At 39.7% G+C, this 16,584-nt stretch overlaps 1 protein-coding gene across 1 annotated transcript in view; it reads left to right on the top strand.

The window, feature by feature from the left end:
- Positions 1-507: 507 nt before the first annotated feature.
- ATP2A2 (ATPase sarcoplasmic/endoplasmic reticulum Ca2+ transporting 2) overlaps positions 508-16,584 on the top strand; it is a 44,397-nt gene continuing 28,320 nt past the window's right edge. Inside the window, exons 1-5 of the mRNA XM_032199123.1 lie at positions 508-768; positions 1,832-1,849; positions 1,940-2,022; positions 9,985-10,089; positions 12,830-12,968. Coding sequence (XP_032055014.1) covers positions 651-768; positions 1,832-1,849; positions 1,940-2,022; positions 9,985-10,089; positions 12,830-12,968 — 463 coding nt within the window. The 5' untranslated portion in view covers positions 508-650. The remainder of the gene's footprint in view (positions 769-1,831; positions 1,850-1,939; positions 2,023-9,984; positions 10,090-12,829; positions 12,969-16,584) is intronic.

A 16,584-nucleotide genomic window follows, 5' to 3' on the forward strand; every position in this document is an offset into this window, starting at 1 on the left:
TGGGAGCGTGTGTGTGAGGGGGGCGTAGCGACCCTCACCCGGCTGGGAGGGAGGCAGCGGGGCGGCTGCGCCTTTTTTTTTTTTTTTTTTTTTTTTTTTTTGTGTGTGTGTCCCCCCTCCCCTCCCCTCTCCTTCCCCGCCTCTCCGAGCCGTTATCGCCGGCCGCGGGGGCGGCTCGGAGCGAGGCGAGGCGAAAGGCGAGGCGGCGAGGCCAACCGGCCGCGCTCTGCCCCGCGCCCCTCAGGCCGCAGCGGCTCTCCTCAGCCAGGCTTCGGGGGTGCCCGAAGCCCCGCTCGGCTCCCTCAGAGGGCGTGTGGGGTGGGAGGGGGGGCGGGGGCTTTTTTTTTTTTTTTTTCATCGGGTTTTTCCCCCCCCCTTTCCTTTTTTAATTTTTTTTTTTTTTTTTAACGTCCCCTCCTGCCTCCTTCGGGAAGAGAGAGGCGGTGAGGTGGGCTCGGGGGCTCTCCTGTGGTGCGGGAGGGGGTCTATGGTGATAGCACGGGGGCGGTGGGGGACAGAGCCAGGCGCTGAGGGGGCTGAGGAGGGGGCTCGCCGCTGCGCCCGCCGCTGACGAGGAGGAGGAGGGAGAAGAAGAAGAAGAAGAAGAAGCAGAAAAAGCCAGGCACCATTTGCTGCTCCTTGCCCCAGCCATGGAGAACGCGCACACAAAGACTGTGGAGGAAGTTTTGGCTTATTTCGGGGTCAACGAAAGCACCGGGCTCAGCCTGGAGCAAGTCAAGAAGCTGAAGGAGAAATGGGGCTCCAACGGTAGGTGAACCGGCCCCCTCAGCCGCGGGGATGCTGTCGCTGGCATTCGTCTTCTTTTCTCCCTCCGCTCCCTATTTTTTTTTTTTCTCTCCACTCTTTTCTCTTCCGCTCATCGTTCTGGGGGCCCGGCTTCAAGGCCTGACGTGTATGTATTTGCAAAGCCGGCATCTCTTACAGGACCCGGAATAGGAGCGAGGGAGAGAAGATGGCTGACTTGAACTCCACCTCGTGGGTTTCTTTCATACCCCGAGCTCGCAGGGCTGCTTTGGGAAGGAGGATGTCACCTCCGTTTCCTTTCACCTTAACGGTGGGAAATCTTCTTCCATTCTGAAATGAAACACCGTGGGGTTTTTTGTCCGTCTTGACCTTCATTTTTCTATGCTTTCCGATACCTTTCTGTCCCTCATTTTACATTCTTCTCCGGAGTCGGGACACAAAATTCGTCAGATAGGGCGATTTAAAAAAAAATCTTCATTATTTGTCCTTACTAGTCCCTTTTGAACTATGATGGCATTGTGTAAAAATGAAAAGCTGTGAGAAAATTATGTATATTTCTTTTTATTAGCTTTAACTCCCCTTTTATGCCTCTCGTATTGCTAAATGTAGTTGTGGGGAAATAAAGAGAGAGCAGAAATGAGAAAATCCTGAAATGGAGAAAAGCACTTGAAATATTTTGAACCAAGTTCCTTCTTTTATTTTTTTAAGTGGTTGTGGAGGAAAATCCGTGTCAGAAAGCATTTGGAAAGCATTTTAAGCCTTTGACCCTTTGTATGCAGCAACAGCAGAAGTCACACAGCTGGCTGGAGTGATGACTTGGCTGAATTTACAACCCTTAGCAGCTCCCAGCTAACCTGTATGTGTCTTAAAATGCAAGACTAGCAGGCCTATTCAGTTCTTACAATGAAAAGAGCTGCTTTAATGGCTCTTAAGGTATGGCTCTCAAACCCAACTGAGTCAAGTGTATGATGCAGAAGCAGTATCTGGTGGATGCCTTATAATGCTCTAATGTTTCTTCAATGATTTCTTCTCTTTGACATGCTTCCTGAAAAAATCTGACCGACAGAATTACCAGCTGAGGAAGGTAAGCATTTTTTCTTGAAATTTTCTAGTTCTTGTCAATAGTTCATCCTTTTTTATATTCATGACTAAATGTCATCTTTACACATTGCAGGAAAAACCTTACTCGAGCTTGTGATTGAACAATTTGAAGACTTACTAGTTAGAATTTTGTTGCTGGCAGCTTGCATATCTTTCGTAAGTATGAATTGTTCTTATTTCATTGGCTTGTATATTGCAGACTCAGAAATGACGTATGTTCCAACATATAGGAGCTGTACACCCTTCTCTTTCTTCAAGAGGTAGAAGTATAAGATGCTTAGTCAATCGCTCTCTCTTAAATTGGTTGCCTTGTGAATGGATTTTTTTTCCTATGCTAAAGAAGAAAGTTTTGGGGAATCTTTCACTGCATGAGTCAGAAGTACGTAACTATGCTAGGCAGGTATTTTAAAAGTACTTCTTATTCAACCCCGCTTGCTTATTTGAAGTGGGATTTCCCAATGCTTTTGTTGGCTTTGAAAACTAACCTTGAGTAAGTGTTTAACTGGTCATCCTTCTTGCCTTTGAGTTAATTGTTATCAAGCTCAATGTATAATCACCGCAAGACATTTTTGGACGCAGTGCAGACTGTAAATAGAATTTACATGGCGAATATTCCAGTTGCCTTCCCTTCCTGATAATAGCAAGGTGACAGTTGTTGCTTTTGACAGTGACAAGAATGATGACGGCTGTGATGGCACCATTGTTGACCAAATTTGGTAACTGACCTTTGGATAGTCTAGTCATAAAATGAACATCTTGCTTTGCGTACAGGATTAAAAGAACAAGAATGAAATTTAATTTTTTTTAAAAAGCACGTTTAGTTGGTCATCTTATGCAATATGTAAAGTGTATGCGTTTACAGAAAAAATAGAAATCTGAACAAAGTTTTAAGTCTAGAAGGAAGATGAGAGCTATGCATCTCAGGGAGCTGGATGACAGGAAAAAAAAGTGCAGAATATTAAATTGTTTCAGTAGAAGTAAAAGTTTATAGTAGACTTTACCCTCCAGTTGTAATTAACTACTTGGGAAAAAAAAAGCTGCAGCTGTTAGGGGGTGTGGAAATTGTGACTCTAGCTAAGGGCAAGGTAATTAGATGGGCAGAGGAGAAACTGTTCTGTAATGGGGGAGGATGTGGAGTTGGGGGAAGGGTTGACCTGTTGTGGCTGCTGCCGCATGCTGTGGTGCTGATCCTTGACCAAGGGAAGTTTTATCTATCCCCACACCAACACCTTTCAAAATGCGCTGGGTTTTGGTGTGTATATACCGTTACAAGCTGAGCAGTGGTTGGTGGCATTGATCTTGGCTGTGGACACAGAGGTGCTTTACTCACTCTTCTGTTTCCTGGGGAGGAAATTGGGCTGCCCATAGCAATTTGAATAAACAGGTCATTCAGAAGCCTTTTTTCCTCTTCTCTTTCTCATTTTCTTTCCCCAGAGGATGGAAAGGGGATGAAATAAATGACAGTACAGAATACTGTTAGCCTTTCCTTCCAACATATATTTTGTTTTTATTGTAACCAAGTGACAAAACCAACTTTACCAAACTTAAAAGATTTAATTGCCGAATGAGTATTCAGTACATTACTAGACTGACAGCAGTCATATAATATGCACTGCCAAGCACGCTTTGCAAACTTTATTAGTAACTGGATTCAATTTCTCTTTTTCAGTATGCTTAATTTTCCTGCCTAATTAAGGGGAGACTGTAGTCGAAAGGAGCATAGGGTAGATCTGGGTTCTCTGCTTTTGTGCAACTGGCATGGTGTATGACCTTGGGCTGCTGCTTTGCCTTTTCTCTGTCTCCTATTTAAGAGTTATGGCTACCTGCTGTAGGATTATTTTGGGAATAGCAGGGATTTTCCTTTTAATGAAATGTAAAGGAAAAAACTTGATACATTTTATTTCTGCACTTTAAAAGCACTCCTCCTTTGTGTTAGTTTCTGGCTTTTTCCCTGTTCAGAATGTGATCGTGCATTGTCTGATTTTATTTTGTTTTGACACTTCTTCTTGATGAAAGCATATTAGAGACTTCGGTAGTAGCTGCAAGGAACTGTTGAATGTGTTCATAGATTGTATTGCTGTAAAATTGGGTGGAATTAACATCAACTAAATTCTAGTGCTCCTGAAAACGTTTGAAGAGTGTGTGTAGCTGTGTTAAGCATGTGGACAGTAGTTTTTCCATGAGAGAACTTGAAAATACTACATTAAATACTGGAGTCGTACGTGAAGTTGAGACTAATAAATTATGCTAAGTCATTCTTATGGTAGAACAACTTAATACTGGAAGTTAACTTAAATGCATGTATTATGCTGTCTTTTGCAAGCCTTAAGAATTCAGTCTTGCCATTTGTACTGTTGGAAAGCATGCAAAACTTCCTGTACCTTAGAGATCTTGAAATGGATAATTAAACTTAAAATGGAGTCAATTAAATTTGTGTTGCTTTAGGATATTGAGTAATACCACTGAGAACTGCTCTTCCATCTAATAAGACTTTGCCTTTCTTGGGGGCAGTGTCAGACCCCTCAGACTTATGTGTGGGACGGATGTGCGCATTCACACTTCAGTTCAGTGACTACTTCTTCCTATATTTTATTGTTTGATAGACACTACAGTACTCAGGTAGGGTGTTGGATAGTGTACCAGCAGAAGGAAGACTGGATAATGGCTCTGGGTTGAAATAACTTCCAGCTGAAGACTTACAGACCTGGTGTACTTATAGACCTGGTGTATATCCAAAAGGGAGTTTCTGTGGAAACTCAGACAGACCCAACACAGATGCTTAAATGAATTGTTTACTTTGCATGACAATGGGGGAAAATGGCTTAACGAGCTTGGGTTTAAGAATGAATGACCCCCAGATCTTGCTAAGTCTTTGAATTACTAGTGAGAGGGCCAACAATTGAAATTAGGCATGAGTATAGGATTGACTTTATTTTTAAGCTTTGCGTGTGTCACTAAAACTTGCTAGAATTTGAGCTGTTGAGTTTACTGAAGATCAGATGGAGAATGTACTTCACCATGCTAGTGGCAGCCAGTTGGCACTGTGTGCTTGCAGGAAAGGCATGGGTGCTGTTAGGGCAGTGAAAGTAGTGGAGGTCTTCATTGTCAGTTTGAAGAAACCATTGAACTTGAAGGTCCAGGTCTAAGAGATGGAACCTCAAGGTATGTTAGGGTACTAGTTTGTATCACGAAAGCTTCTCTGGTAATTGTGTTGTGATCTTAAATCGTATTAGATTTTTACTATTATGATTGATGGCACAGAAAAAGGTCTTTAACATTGAGATCTGCATTCAGCTACATTTTTGTGTAGCAACATCACCTATTACATACCATAATATTCTGTGTTCAGAGTGCCTTTTGTGTCCTCTACTCCCACAAGCCCTGTCAGGTATGTGTCAGTAAAATAAATCAGACTAACAGCTGAATCCTTGTCACCCTAGCTGATCGCGGGGGTCATATGCTGCCTGTTGCCTTGGCTGTAGATACCGTGTGCTACATTCCAAGTCGGAACTGCTGTTACAGATGTGCCAAGTTAGTAACAGCTTCAATTCTTACACTGTTGTTTCTCCAATATTTTTACTGGCCTTAAGTATGGTTTTTGAAGAGAAACAATGTCATTTCTGATTTGAAGTAAATGGATCTACATGCGCACTCAGATCTTGTCTCAGTGTTTTGTCGGACACGGTGAAGCTTTTACAGAGGTAACTAGTGAAATGCATCTCAGTTGTTCAGGGGCTTTGGTAGCTTGATTCTCCAGGTGTAAGTAAGAGGATGTTCAATTTACCATGAAATCCAGCTTTTAATCCTTGCTACGTCAATAACACGCACTAAAATCTACAGTATTTACGTTAAAAATAAGCTTGCTTTGCTGTATAAATCACTTCAAGTTGTAAAATATTACTTGTGCCCCAGATTGGGAATAATGCTTTGAAGAATGTGATGTGTGCTTAACTGTACAGTCCTATCTTTGCATCACATTTCTACTGAGTTTTCTTCTACAAGATGAAGTATGTGCTTGTAAAAGCTTGTATTTTAAAGTTAAAACTTCAGCATCCTGAGAGCACTCCTCTTTGGTTCAATTACTTCTGTAATGCGTGGACTAACTTAAAAGTGAATGTTCTGGGTCTCTTTCTGCTAGTGGATGTGTGTGTTTAGAGGAAAACAATATATTGTGATTTAGGCTGGAGATGTTGGTTATATCCTGGAAATTAGCATTAAAATATAGGCTCATCTGTGTTAAAAGGTGAACAAAGCCGCTGGTGAAGGGAGTTAGATGTGCCAGTAAAATGTTGCAGGCTTTGCCCTGGGATCACCCCAGAGCTACCTGGTAAGGTCAGGAGCTGTATGTGACATGAGATAAGGGCTGCTGAAGTACATTACATTGGCATGCTTTTAGCCAAACTCAGATTACTCAATAGGACCCGAGACACCAAATGATAGGTGGGGTGACAAAGGAGTAGGAAGCAATTGTGATTCCATTTTAATTTGTATAAATTAAACTATAAGTACTATGTATCTTTATTGTCCCTGGTTTTGCTACAGTAATCACAGGAATGTACTTGATTTAGAAGTATGGAGTAGCAAAACTATTGGATATTTATGATCTGCTAACCCAATAAAATTCTTGATTCCTTACCAATAATTCTGGCCAAGATTTTTTTTTTTCTTGTGTAGCAATTAAAAATAAAATCTGTTAGCAAATTGGGGATTATTTCCTGGTCTTCAGGGTAACTGTCAAGTAACTAGAACAAGTATCAGGACTGCTAAAAAAGCTTGTATCTGCTTAAAATTAAGCAAATTTGTATTGAGAAGAAAAATAATTTAAAAGATTTGTGAGCAATAGTAGCTAGTACTCTGTCCAAAACATTCTGAATCCTAACTTAGTGTCCTGTGAGAAGAGGGCTCTCTTAAAGGCTTGCTGTAGTTCTACATGACTAGCTTTAATTAGTCTAAAACTTTTTTTGTCAGGATGAGGTCTTAATCTGCCTGCTTGCTTCAAAGTTTCCATTGTCAAAATGAAAAACAAACAAAAAAAAGCCTTGTTAGGTTGCTGACAACAAACTGTTTGCTTTTCCTCTGGTAGTAGGTACAGCCTGCTGGGCAACAGAATTTTATCTTGAAACTTTCATTCTTCATTTTATTCTTTCTGTTACTTAATGACAAATGGACACCTGAGGCAGTTTGCCACCATAACTTAACTTCACAATCCACAGATATTAATTTGTAGAAATGCAAAAGGCTGTAAGGACGCTTCTGTTCTTGCAGCTGTATTGATCAGTAGTCTACCTCATTGTTGGCTGACTTCTGCATTGTACTTCTGACCCTCTTTCTTTAAATAACCACAAAAACTAAGTGCAGTTTGCCTGTTGTTGCATGTTTTTGGACTTAGTATCCTGCGGGTCCACCCCATTATGCTCTGGATAAAGTAGGCTTCTGTAAGCCATGTATAGCAACGCTAAATCAGATGTGCTGAATGAAAGTTGTCCTCAAAGCTGCTTGTGTGGGCTGTTGGTATGGGACTGGTAGGTCTTGCTAGTGATTTTCCTTATGCTGTCAGGCTCCTGTTTCCCCTGAGCAATTATTTTATCTTTTTCTTGCTTTTTAAAACTTAAATGATAGTTTTTCCTACTGACCTGAACAGTACATTGGGGACCAATGATGTGGTAATTAAGCTTCTCTATGTGTGAGTTGAAGTGGTTAAAATATAGTGGGGCCCTTCTGAGTAGTAGCCAAAGATCTTTCATGGAAAACCGCTTTAGGGTTTTAAAGTGTGCAAATGGAAGCTTTTTTGACATAGACTCAATGCCTTGGGCAAGAATTACAGTCTCTACTAGGCTTTGATTTACAATCTGTTATCAAAAATGCATAATGAAATGGTCATAAACTTACATGTATTCCTTGCTCTACCTTTTGAGCTTGCTGTGTTTGTTAACTTTAGGCTACTACCAAAGAATAACCCTCGTTTGTTAGTACAGCATGTCTTGTTGGTCACAAATGTCCTCAGTGGAGTGCTAATGTAGCAGTAGTTTGCTATAGCAAAACCAAGGACTCACATTCAGGTGTTCTGTTATTTACATGCCTATGTTTGCACTCTAGGACTACACAGCGTAGGTTCTGTTACACAGTTCATGATTGTGTGGAAATTTTGCGGGTGAGATGTGTGCTGCTTGCCTCCAGGATTAACTGTATTTCATTTCAATCTAGTCACAGATCGGTAACTTTACCAAACAAGCAACAGTGAAGATCTAAAGCAACTTGATAGATTTGTACTGTTAGGATTTGAGTTCATCTGCTCTTTTTGAAATAATGGTATATTGAAAGAAAGATCTCAAACTTAATTTTGGCTCTCCTTGATGCGCGTGGATCATGCTGTTCTTGTAGCTACTTTCCTTCCCTCTTGAAGTTGCAGGCTTTCTCGATGTTGCTTTACAACCCACATGGTCTTCAATCTGCAAAGATTGTGGTTTAGTATTATGTAAAGCAGATGTTTTACTTCAGTTAACCTTGCAGTTGTCTGCTCTGTTAAGAATGCTACAAAATGATTGGATTTCCTTGCTTTTTTGGAAGCAGCATTGGCTTTGTGGAATCCCAATAAAGAAAGGGAAGGAAGAAACAGATACTAAGCAGCTTTTCTGATGGTGTGTGGCTTTGTATATGCCAAGGAAACTGGGACATGCTGTTAGCCATTTCTATAACTCTGCTAGAGGCAACAGTGCTGGTGAAGAATAAAAGCTGCCCATGATGTAAGGAGTAATGTGTTGAGTGAAAACTACCGTGTAGGCTGCGCTTCAGCAGGTCAAATGGCAGAAGCTGTTACTGGGAATTGAAGATGTGTGGTGTGGGAGGAGGGAAGAGGCATTGAGATGTGAAGAGCATAAGAATTCCTAAGTAAATCTCTCTCCAGAGGGATTACACAGACCCTCCAAATTATGCATTGCCAGTTGGAGTGGTTCAGTCTTACTAATCATAACCTGGGTCTTACGAGTTTATTCTTTTGTAATAAAATTTGTTGTTGCATTGGGTTTGCTTGACAGTCTGCTTTCTGCTTGAGGCTTTCATGCTGCTGCTCCTTCTTCCTTTTAACGTCCTGGAGTGTTTCACAATTGAGCAATAGCTCTGAGCAGCATGTCAGTGGAATTATGGTGCTTGCTTTAGTAACGGTTTGCTCACTGCAGTCAGTGATTCAGACTGCTGCTGTTGCCTGACTACCAGTCCTAATTATCTCAACACGTTGTTCCTATTTACTGTCACTTTCCAGGCTTCCTGTTGCTCAATATGTTGACGAAAAAGCTCTTCCTCTCTGGTCACGTTAGCTTGACTTTTCTTTGGTAGCTACAGAACTCTGCAGAGGCCCTGATGCTTACCCATTCTCCTGAAGCCAAATGAATGGCAGAAGCCTAAAACTAGAACATGATTTGAAAGCAAATGGATTAAAATCTTCTTGGAGTCCTTTATGCAAGTTTTTCTGTTGATTTACTTTAAAAAAAAAAAAAAGTTTAATTTTTATCAGATCCTTGGCTCTGAATTCAACTTCAGATGTAATTGTGTCGTTCACTTAAATGCTTCAATAGGACATTAATTGTATTTTAATTAGCAGATATTTATTTTCATATGCACTCAGTGAAAATTTGTAAAGCTATTTTCATTTGTGTAAGTTACTGATAAAGACCAATTTAGTTAAAATTCAGAATCTAGCTATGCATAAACGTTAATCATGTGAAGCTTTAGTGCTCTGAGTAGTCAAGCTAATCAGTCTGCATCTTGTTTTAGACAGTAACGAAAAATTTTTGCAACTTTTCAGTGCTGGAGCCGTTGTCACAACTTCTGCTTTCGTTTTTGAAGCAAGAGTAGCAGTATGGTTCCCAAAAAAATAGCTTTCTCCTTTAAAAGAAGAGCAGGTTTCAGAATGAACTTCGTACTACTTCAGTAAAGATTCTTTTTCTCCTTTTCCATTGCATATTGCCAACTCCTTCAGGAGCTAAAGCTTGGAAGATTTGAGGGTTCTTCAAAATTGCTGAAGTCTGAGGAGTTGAACCTCAAGCTGAAATTCACTGTGTCTTAGGTTTGCAAGGTGTCAATGTAAATCACTTGATTTAAATCAGTGTTTCTCTCTTTCAGGTCCTGGCCTGGTTTGAAGAAGGTGAAGAAACAATCACAGCATTTGTAGAGCCTTTTGTAATCTTACTTATATTAGTAGCCAACGCGATTGTGGGAGTGTGGCAGGTATGCAGATATTTTACAATACCAAATCACAAATGTTTTGGAGTTTCTTGGTTTAAGAGGAACTGCACACTGTAGTGTCAGGTGCTTCATACAATGCAAGCAATATGTATGGCTAGATTTAGATTCCTAAGAGCCTATGTATCATAAATTCCAGACAAAGTATTGACTAAAGGTGAAATGAAAGCTTCAGAAGTATTGCCAACAAGGCAAAGTGCCTGTCAGTTTGTTTAGCCATACACTGATCAACACATCAACTCAACTGTCCAGAATGAAGTCCTGAATTCAGGAAATAAACATTGCAAAGCTAAGAAGCAGTCATTTGTATAGGCTTACAAAATGTGGCTTTGTTCCAGCTGAGGAACAAAGGATGGGACATCTTGTAATTTTGTTTCTTGTCTGTTTCCTTTTGAGAACAAATACTAGTTTTAGTGCATTTGTTGAGGGAATTAACACAGTATTCTTCCTCTTCAATTACTACAGCTCTTAGTTATAAAATAGTATTGGCAATAACGCATACTGACACTTCTTAAAATAGTCAGAATGATATGAACAATTTTGACTTGCCAAATTTGATCACTTTTAATAGAACATTTTATTAGAATTTTTTTCTGCAGATAGAAAGTATTACGGGGTTTTAGGGTAACTGAAGTCCCTTGCAGATTTTTTTTTAAAGGGGTAGTGTTAATGTAACATAAGTACTTGCTATCCTAGCAAGTCAGGCTTCAGTCTTTTTTAGAAAAAAACAAGCAAAGCAAAACACAACAAACAACACAACAAACCAAACAAATAATGCTCTCCGAAATAACAATGAAAACTAAGGGAGAGACCTCTTAGCATGTTAAAACACGTAGGAGTCGAGCCTAAACACTGTTAACCACCAGAAGTGTCTTTCAGTGGCATTGCTATGTGTTTCTACTCTTTGCTTTGTTCAAATACAAGTAGCAGATTGATTTTTCTAGCAGAATCCTGCTTGCTGCACAACAGCTAGAGCTGGTAATGGGTGCAGAGGTTACGTAGAGTGAAGAACGAAAGCAGTGCATGCTTAAGTGTCATTTGTATAAAGCAGTTGTGGAAGAACTAATTTTTAATAACTTGAAACTGTGTGTTACAATTCTGCACACAATCTGAAGCCTGAAATCTAAGGTAAAGCTATCCGTATAGTTTGGGAACTTGCTTGTGTAGTCAGATAAACTCTTGTAGGGAATAACCAATTTTTTCAGATGTGCTAAGTGTGCAGAGAGTATCTGTACATCTACATGCAGCGAACTTAATTGTGAAACAGAATTGCTGCACAGATTAAATGACTCATTCCCTTGTTTTAATGGGCATGGAAAAAAGTCACAGTACGTAGTCTCCACCCATAACTGTATCTGTTTCTACAGGTACCGTGAGCAACTGAGTCATTGCCTTAGCTCTGCCCTTTTCAACCTTTCTTTCCATGTGCACATTTCCCAAAATGCCATCTGCTAGTACTTAAGTGGTTGACAGGACAGCGTACCTACCCTTCAAATCAAGCAAACTGGGAGCAAAAAGATATGGTCAAAGATGCTGAGATGTTAACTCTTAGATAATGCTGACATTACTTTTCCATGCATTATGTTGTTGAGGAGCAGAATCAATTTTCCTGGTGGAATATGAGGCTAGTATTACAGCTTTTGGGACCTGCACTGGTACCTCTTCACGGCCTGGCACAGAGCTGTACCATGTAAACAGAAGTCCTTCGAGGTAGCTTTGGTGAGCTGCTTTGTTGTATGGAAACACCTCATACCTCAACCTTGGACTTTCTGAGGATTAAGTGTCTGTTTTGATACATGCTGGGTCAAGTTTTTATCGTCTAGAAAGGCCGGTATGTATTTGAAGTGAAGACTTTCTAAAAACTAGGTGTACTAGCTGTACCCTTTGCATTTTCAGGACTGTATGATGTTTGTACTTGAAAATTGAGTGGGAAAATGAGAAATAAGTTATTCCTCCTTGAGACAGAGCAGCAGTAATGATAGGCTGCTGGTTTTTATGTTGCCCTATCTCTGGGTAGCATCACTGCATTGACAGCAATCTCTGGTAGTGTTAAGCTGAGGAAACTGCAATTGAGATAGAAAAGTTATTGTGCTAGTGTTTGTGGAAATAAAAACTTGTGTGTGGGGATTCATCTAAGTTTGTAAGCTGCTAGAGAATCTGGGGAAGCTTCTTGTCAGTGTGCCTAAATTTCACTGTAGCATGACTTAATTTGCTGAAATGAAACTGATGATAATGCTGTTGGGGAAACTTTGAGCATCTTAACTTGACTCTTGACTTCTATTAGTAAATCAAACTCAGTATTGCTAGCCCACTCCAGTTTGAATGTAAGCTGGTACAGCTGAGACAAGACTAGGATTACAACTCGTGGATATACTGACAGATGCTTTTTGACATGAAAAAAAAAAATCACTGCTACATAGAACAGTTTGTGCAGCCTCCCTGTAACAAGACATAAAGGATTTTCTTGATAGGAAATACTGCTGAGTTTGAATAAACAGCATCAAGCTTCTAAAAGTCAGCTAATATCTGAATTACATTGTAATGATTTCCAGTCAGCAACCTCATAAGGGGATGGGTCACACAATTTTCGTTGTGAATAAATGTAGCTGAGCTGAGTCAGTAGTATTCGTGTGATACTGCATTTGAAAAGTTGGGTCTGACATACTTATGTCTCCTTACCTTGGAGGCTCTTTAAACTGCATGTTTTTTTTTTTCCGTCTTTTAGGAAAGAAATGCTGAAAATGCTATTGAAGCTCTTAAAGAATATGAACCAGAAATGGGTAAAGTATATCGACAAGACCGAAAGAGTGTTCAAAGGATTAAAGCAAGGGACATCGTCCCGGGTGATATTGTAGAAGTGGCAGGTAAGGCTCATTTATGTGATACATACATGTATTAGTTTGTATTGTAAAACTGTTGTGGGGGCCTTGTCTTAATGATTTGAGGCCCTGGGGGGAGTTCTTAGAGAAATCTTAAGTATATGCTTCACATAAAGAACAACCTTGCTCCTGTTCATCTGTAATTACTTTAAATGTGCGTTTGCACTGAGGGGATTGTTTTTCAAATTGCCACTTAGTTTAATTAGCAGGTCTAAAAGCAAAGCATCTTAATTGGAGTACAGGTTTTAAAACACTTGTCACTACTCTAAAACTGCATTTTCGGCAGTGTGGGTTCAGACTATCATGTAACTTGTCTGTTTTCTATCACAATTTTTTTTCCTTGCTCTTAAATGTGATGACTGAAATTTTGGAATGCAGAGATTTTTTTTTTTAGTCACACTCTGTCCTTTAGATAAAGAAAGCTGTAATTTAATTTGAATTTTTTTCCAACTCTTACGCTTGCAGCGGCAGTCCTTTTTCAATTTCTTGTTACAAATGTCTTCCTCTGTCCTCAGCTAATATGTGCCTGGCATGTGACATCATTGGTTTCTCATCTTTGATAATGCCTTAGCACGTCTTTCTTTTATGTATTGCTGTACAGGAGGCTGCAAATAGAATAATTATTAAATAAAGTAGAGCATCCTGTTCTCTACTGTGAGCATTTGAACCCCATGCCTTCATTGCTTCTTTTTAAAATAGATAAATAAAGTCCTAGATCAAAAGATTTGATTCTTGCATCAATATTTTCAATAGACTTGTCCTAAAAGATGTATCTTTGTCTGGAAAGAGTACAAAAATGGAAGTATGAACTGAATATGTAAAACCCTTTCACTTTGGTGATAATGCCACAGCAATATCTCTTTCACTAAATTGGAGTGGTCAGTGACTTTGTTTCTGATTTCTTCCCGGATAAAAGTGGGTGGTTCTTGTTAAATGTCAGGAGTAATTGCATATTCATATTTCGTAGGTCATTATCAACTGTTAGCTGAGTGATTGCTCCTTTGGGAGCAATTTAGGGTGTACATCAAACTATTTCTTTTCCCCTAGCCTTCCTTTGCTTTTAGAAGTGGTAGCTGTCGAAGGTGGAGATAAATATATACCCTTAAAATTGACTATCCTGCTGTTTTAATTAGTAGGCAGAGAGAGTATGCACTCAAAATGAAGTTGGTGTTGGCTGGCTTCCCAGCTTTCATTCCTTGAGAAACTTTAATGTTTGCTAAGCCCTGTCCAGAGTCTCAGTCCTGTGCACAGGATGATTCAGCTACGGCAGCTCTGGCTCAGGTGACTGCAAGTGAGTGAGAATCGCATCAAGGCTGAAACTAGTTTGCTCTTAGTGTCCGTGGGTGAAGAACAAGTACAAATACAAAGTGCTGATAGCTGAAATAAAGGGTGAATTATGATACCTTGTCACTTACTCTGCTGTTTTACCTCGCCATTACTGTATTCTACAGTCAGTTTAAATCCATGAGTTCTGCAGTGAGATGTTGTTTAAGCAGCTGAAGTTTTCTTTCTCCCAATTTTAAGTGCTTGCAATAGACTGATAGTCCTGGAAGCAGTTTATCATGGGAGTATATTGATTTTTGTGGGGTACTTAAATGAGTATTGGTAGAACAGCAAACTGATGACTGTATTTTATACAGGTTTGGGGTATCCAGCTAAGGAAAAATGCTAGATTTTGTTGCTCTGACAGGTGTCTAGAGCACAGAAATTTCCCAACTGATTCTTTGTTATTTCAGAAGCGGCAGAGAAATCCCATTTTCATCTTGCAGAAAAAGACAAAGCTCAGGTTGTATGTAAAACAGCTGGGGGATGTGCAGGCTTTACTTACATTGCTGTGTGTTGTCAGTATCAATAAAATCAATTGCTTGTGACTTTAGACATCTCTTTGGAAAATCTTTGTCTGAAGGAGAAAAAGGAATTGGAAATAAATTGCTGACTAGAATGTCTATATTGCTAGGCTGTCTTTATCAAGCATGATACCCTATTTTTCACAGGGGAACTATTGCATTATTTTAAAATCTGATTGTAGATCAGTGTCTGATAGTTTGCGTGTGGAATGGATTTAAAAAAAAAAAACAAAACAAAACACTAGTATGCTTAGTAGGAAAACAAAATTGCCCAACTTTTGTGATTGTCCTTTAACATAAATAGTCTAGCCTGTTGACTGACTGTAGAAGTACTTACTAATTAAAACACTTGCTTAATCTGGTGGGTCAAATAGTCCTGAGCATGTTTTAAGCACTCATTTTTCTTACATTGGTAAGTAGTCAGTTGCATCTTCAATGAAAGTGACTATATGTGTTATATTAAGTATGTCATGTGGTTGTTTTATACAGAAAATTAGTGCTTCAGTGTAATATGAACAATGATACTGAAACAGTATAAATTCTAACTTGTAGTCAGACAATGATGAAATTTTAATCATATCAAACTCAGAAAAGCTCCCAAGCAAGTTGAGAAGAGCAATACACTATGTACCAGCTTTAGTGTCAAGACCTGGAGGTGAGGGAGAGTGTGTGCATGCCTGTCTCTCAAGTGCAAGAGTATTGTGATGGCCTTTGACATGGTGTTTGCAAAAAGATGACCATGTAGGGAAGTGACGGAGCACTTCATACTAGGATACATATCTGGGTATGGAATTCTAGGCAAAGTGCCAATGACATTTGTGTGTCCAGGCGAATATCTCTCAACCGAGTGGTGTAACTAACCAGGTGATAGGTTTCTCCCCTGTGTTGATATCTAATTTTAAAGAACTTTCTAAAGGTCTTCTATTACAGAACAGTTAATGCTATAACAGCTTTCTTAATTTGATGTGGTTACATTGGGGTCTGATGCAGAGAGAACTTGCTGTAGGAATTGGTGGATTGGTATTTCAATTCATGCAGAAGTATACATTTTTATATTTGCTTCTTTACACCGCAAGAGTTCTCTGAGAATAAGTAGCATTGAACCATTTCCAAAATCATTTGGTCTGTCTTGTAGTTTTGAAGCCTTTAAAGGTAACCTGTGCAGTTAAACATAACCAAAAGACAATACAATAATGGCTAATAGATTACTCTTTATTTTGGCTCCTTAGGCTGTTCCATGGAGCTTGACTGTGTTCATTACATAGACAACTATGCCTCTTGGCCTTCTAAAATAAAGCTATGTGAAGATACTTCCTTTAATTGTTCTGTCAACTGGGGAGATGGATGCTGGGGTATTGAAGTAATAGGGGGAAACTGTAGGTCTGCATTGTCACTGTGCAGTAAATGTGGAGTACCTTGAAATAGATTAGGCCATCTATCTCTTGAGGGGCACTGTCTTATGCTTATCTTGGGAATCAGTGTGCACGCAGGCACTGTGGAGCACTTGATGAGCAATTACTGGTTATTATGCCTGGCAGCTGACATTCGACATAAATGCCACGCTATAATTTTGCAGGTGTACCAGCAGACAGTTGATGGTTTGAATGCTTGGAGACTATGCAGACATGAATTGCTTAACTGTATATGTTCAGAAACTTTTCTTCCACATCTGCCTCAGCAGAGCCAGTGGAAAAGATACTGTATAATCATCAGGAAATCTGTGGGATGGAGTTGGAGTTTAGGGGTTTGGGATA

This window comes from Aythya fuligula, chromosome 17 (assembly GCF_009819795.1).
Source record: "Aythya fuligula isolate bAytFul2 chromosome 17, bAytFul2.pri, whole genome shotgun sequence".
Lineage (NCBI taxonomy): Eukaryota > Metazoa > Chordata > Aves > Anseriformes > Anatidae > Aythya > Aythya fuligula.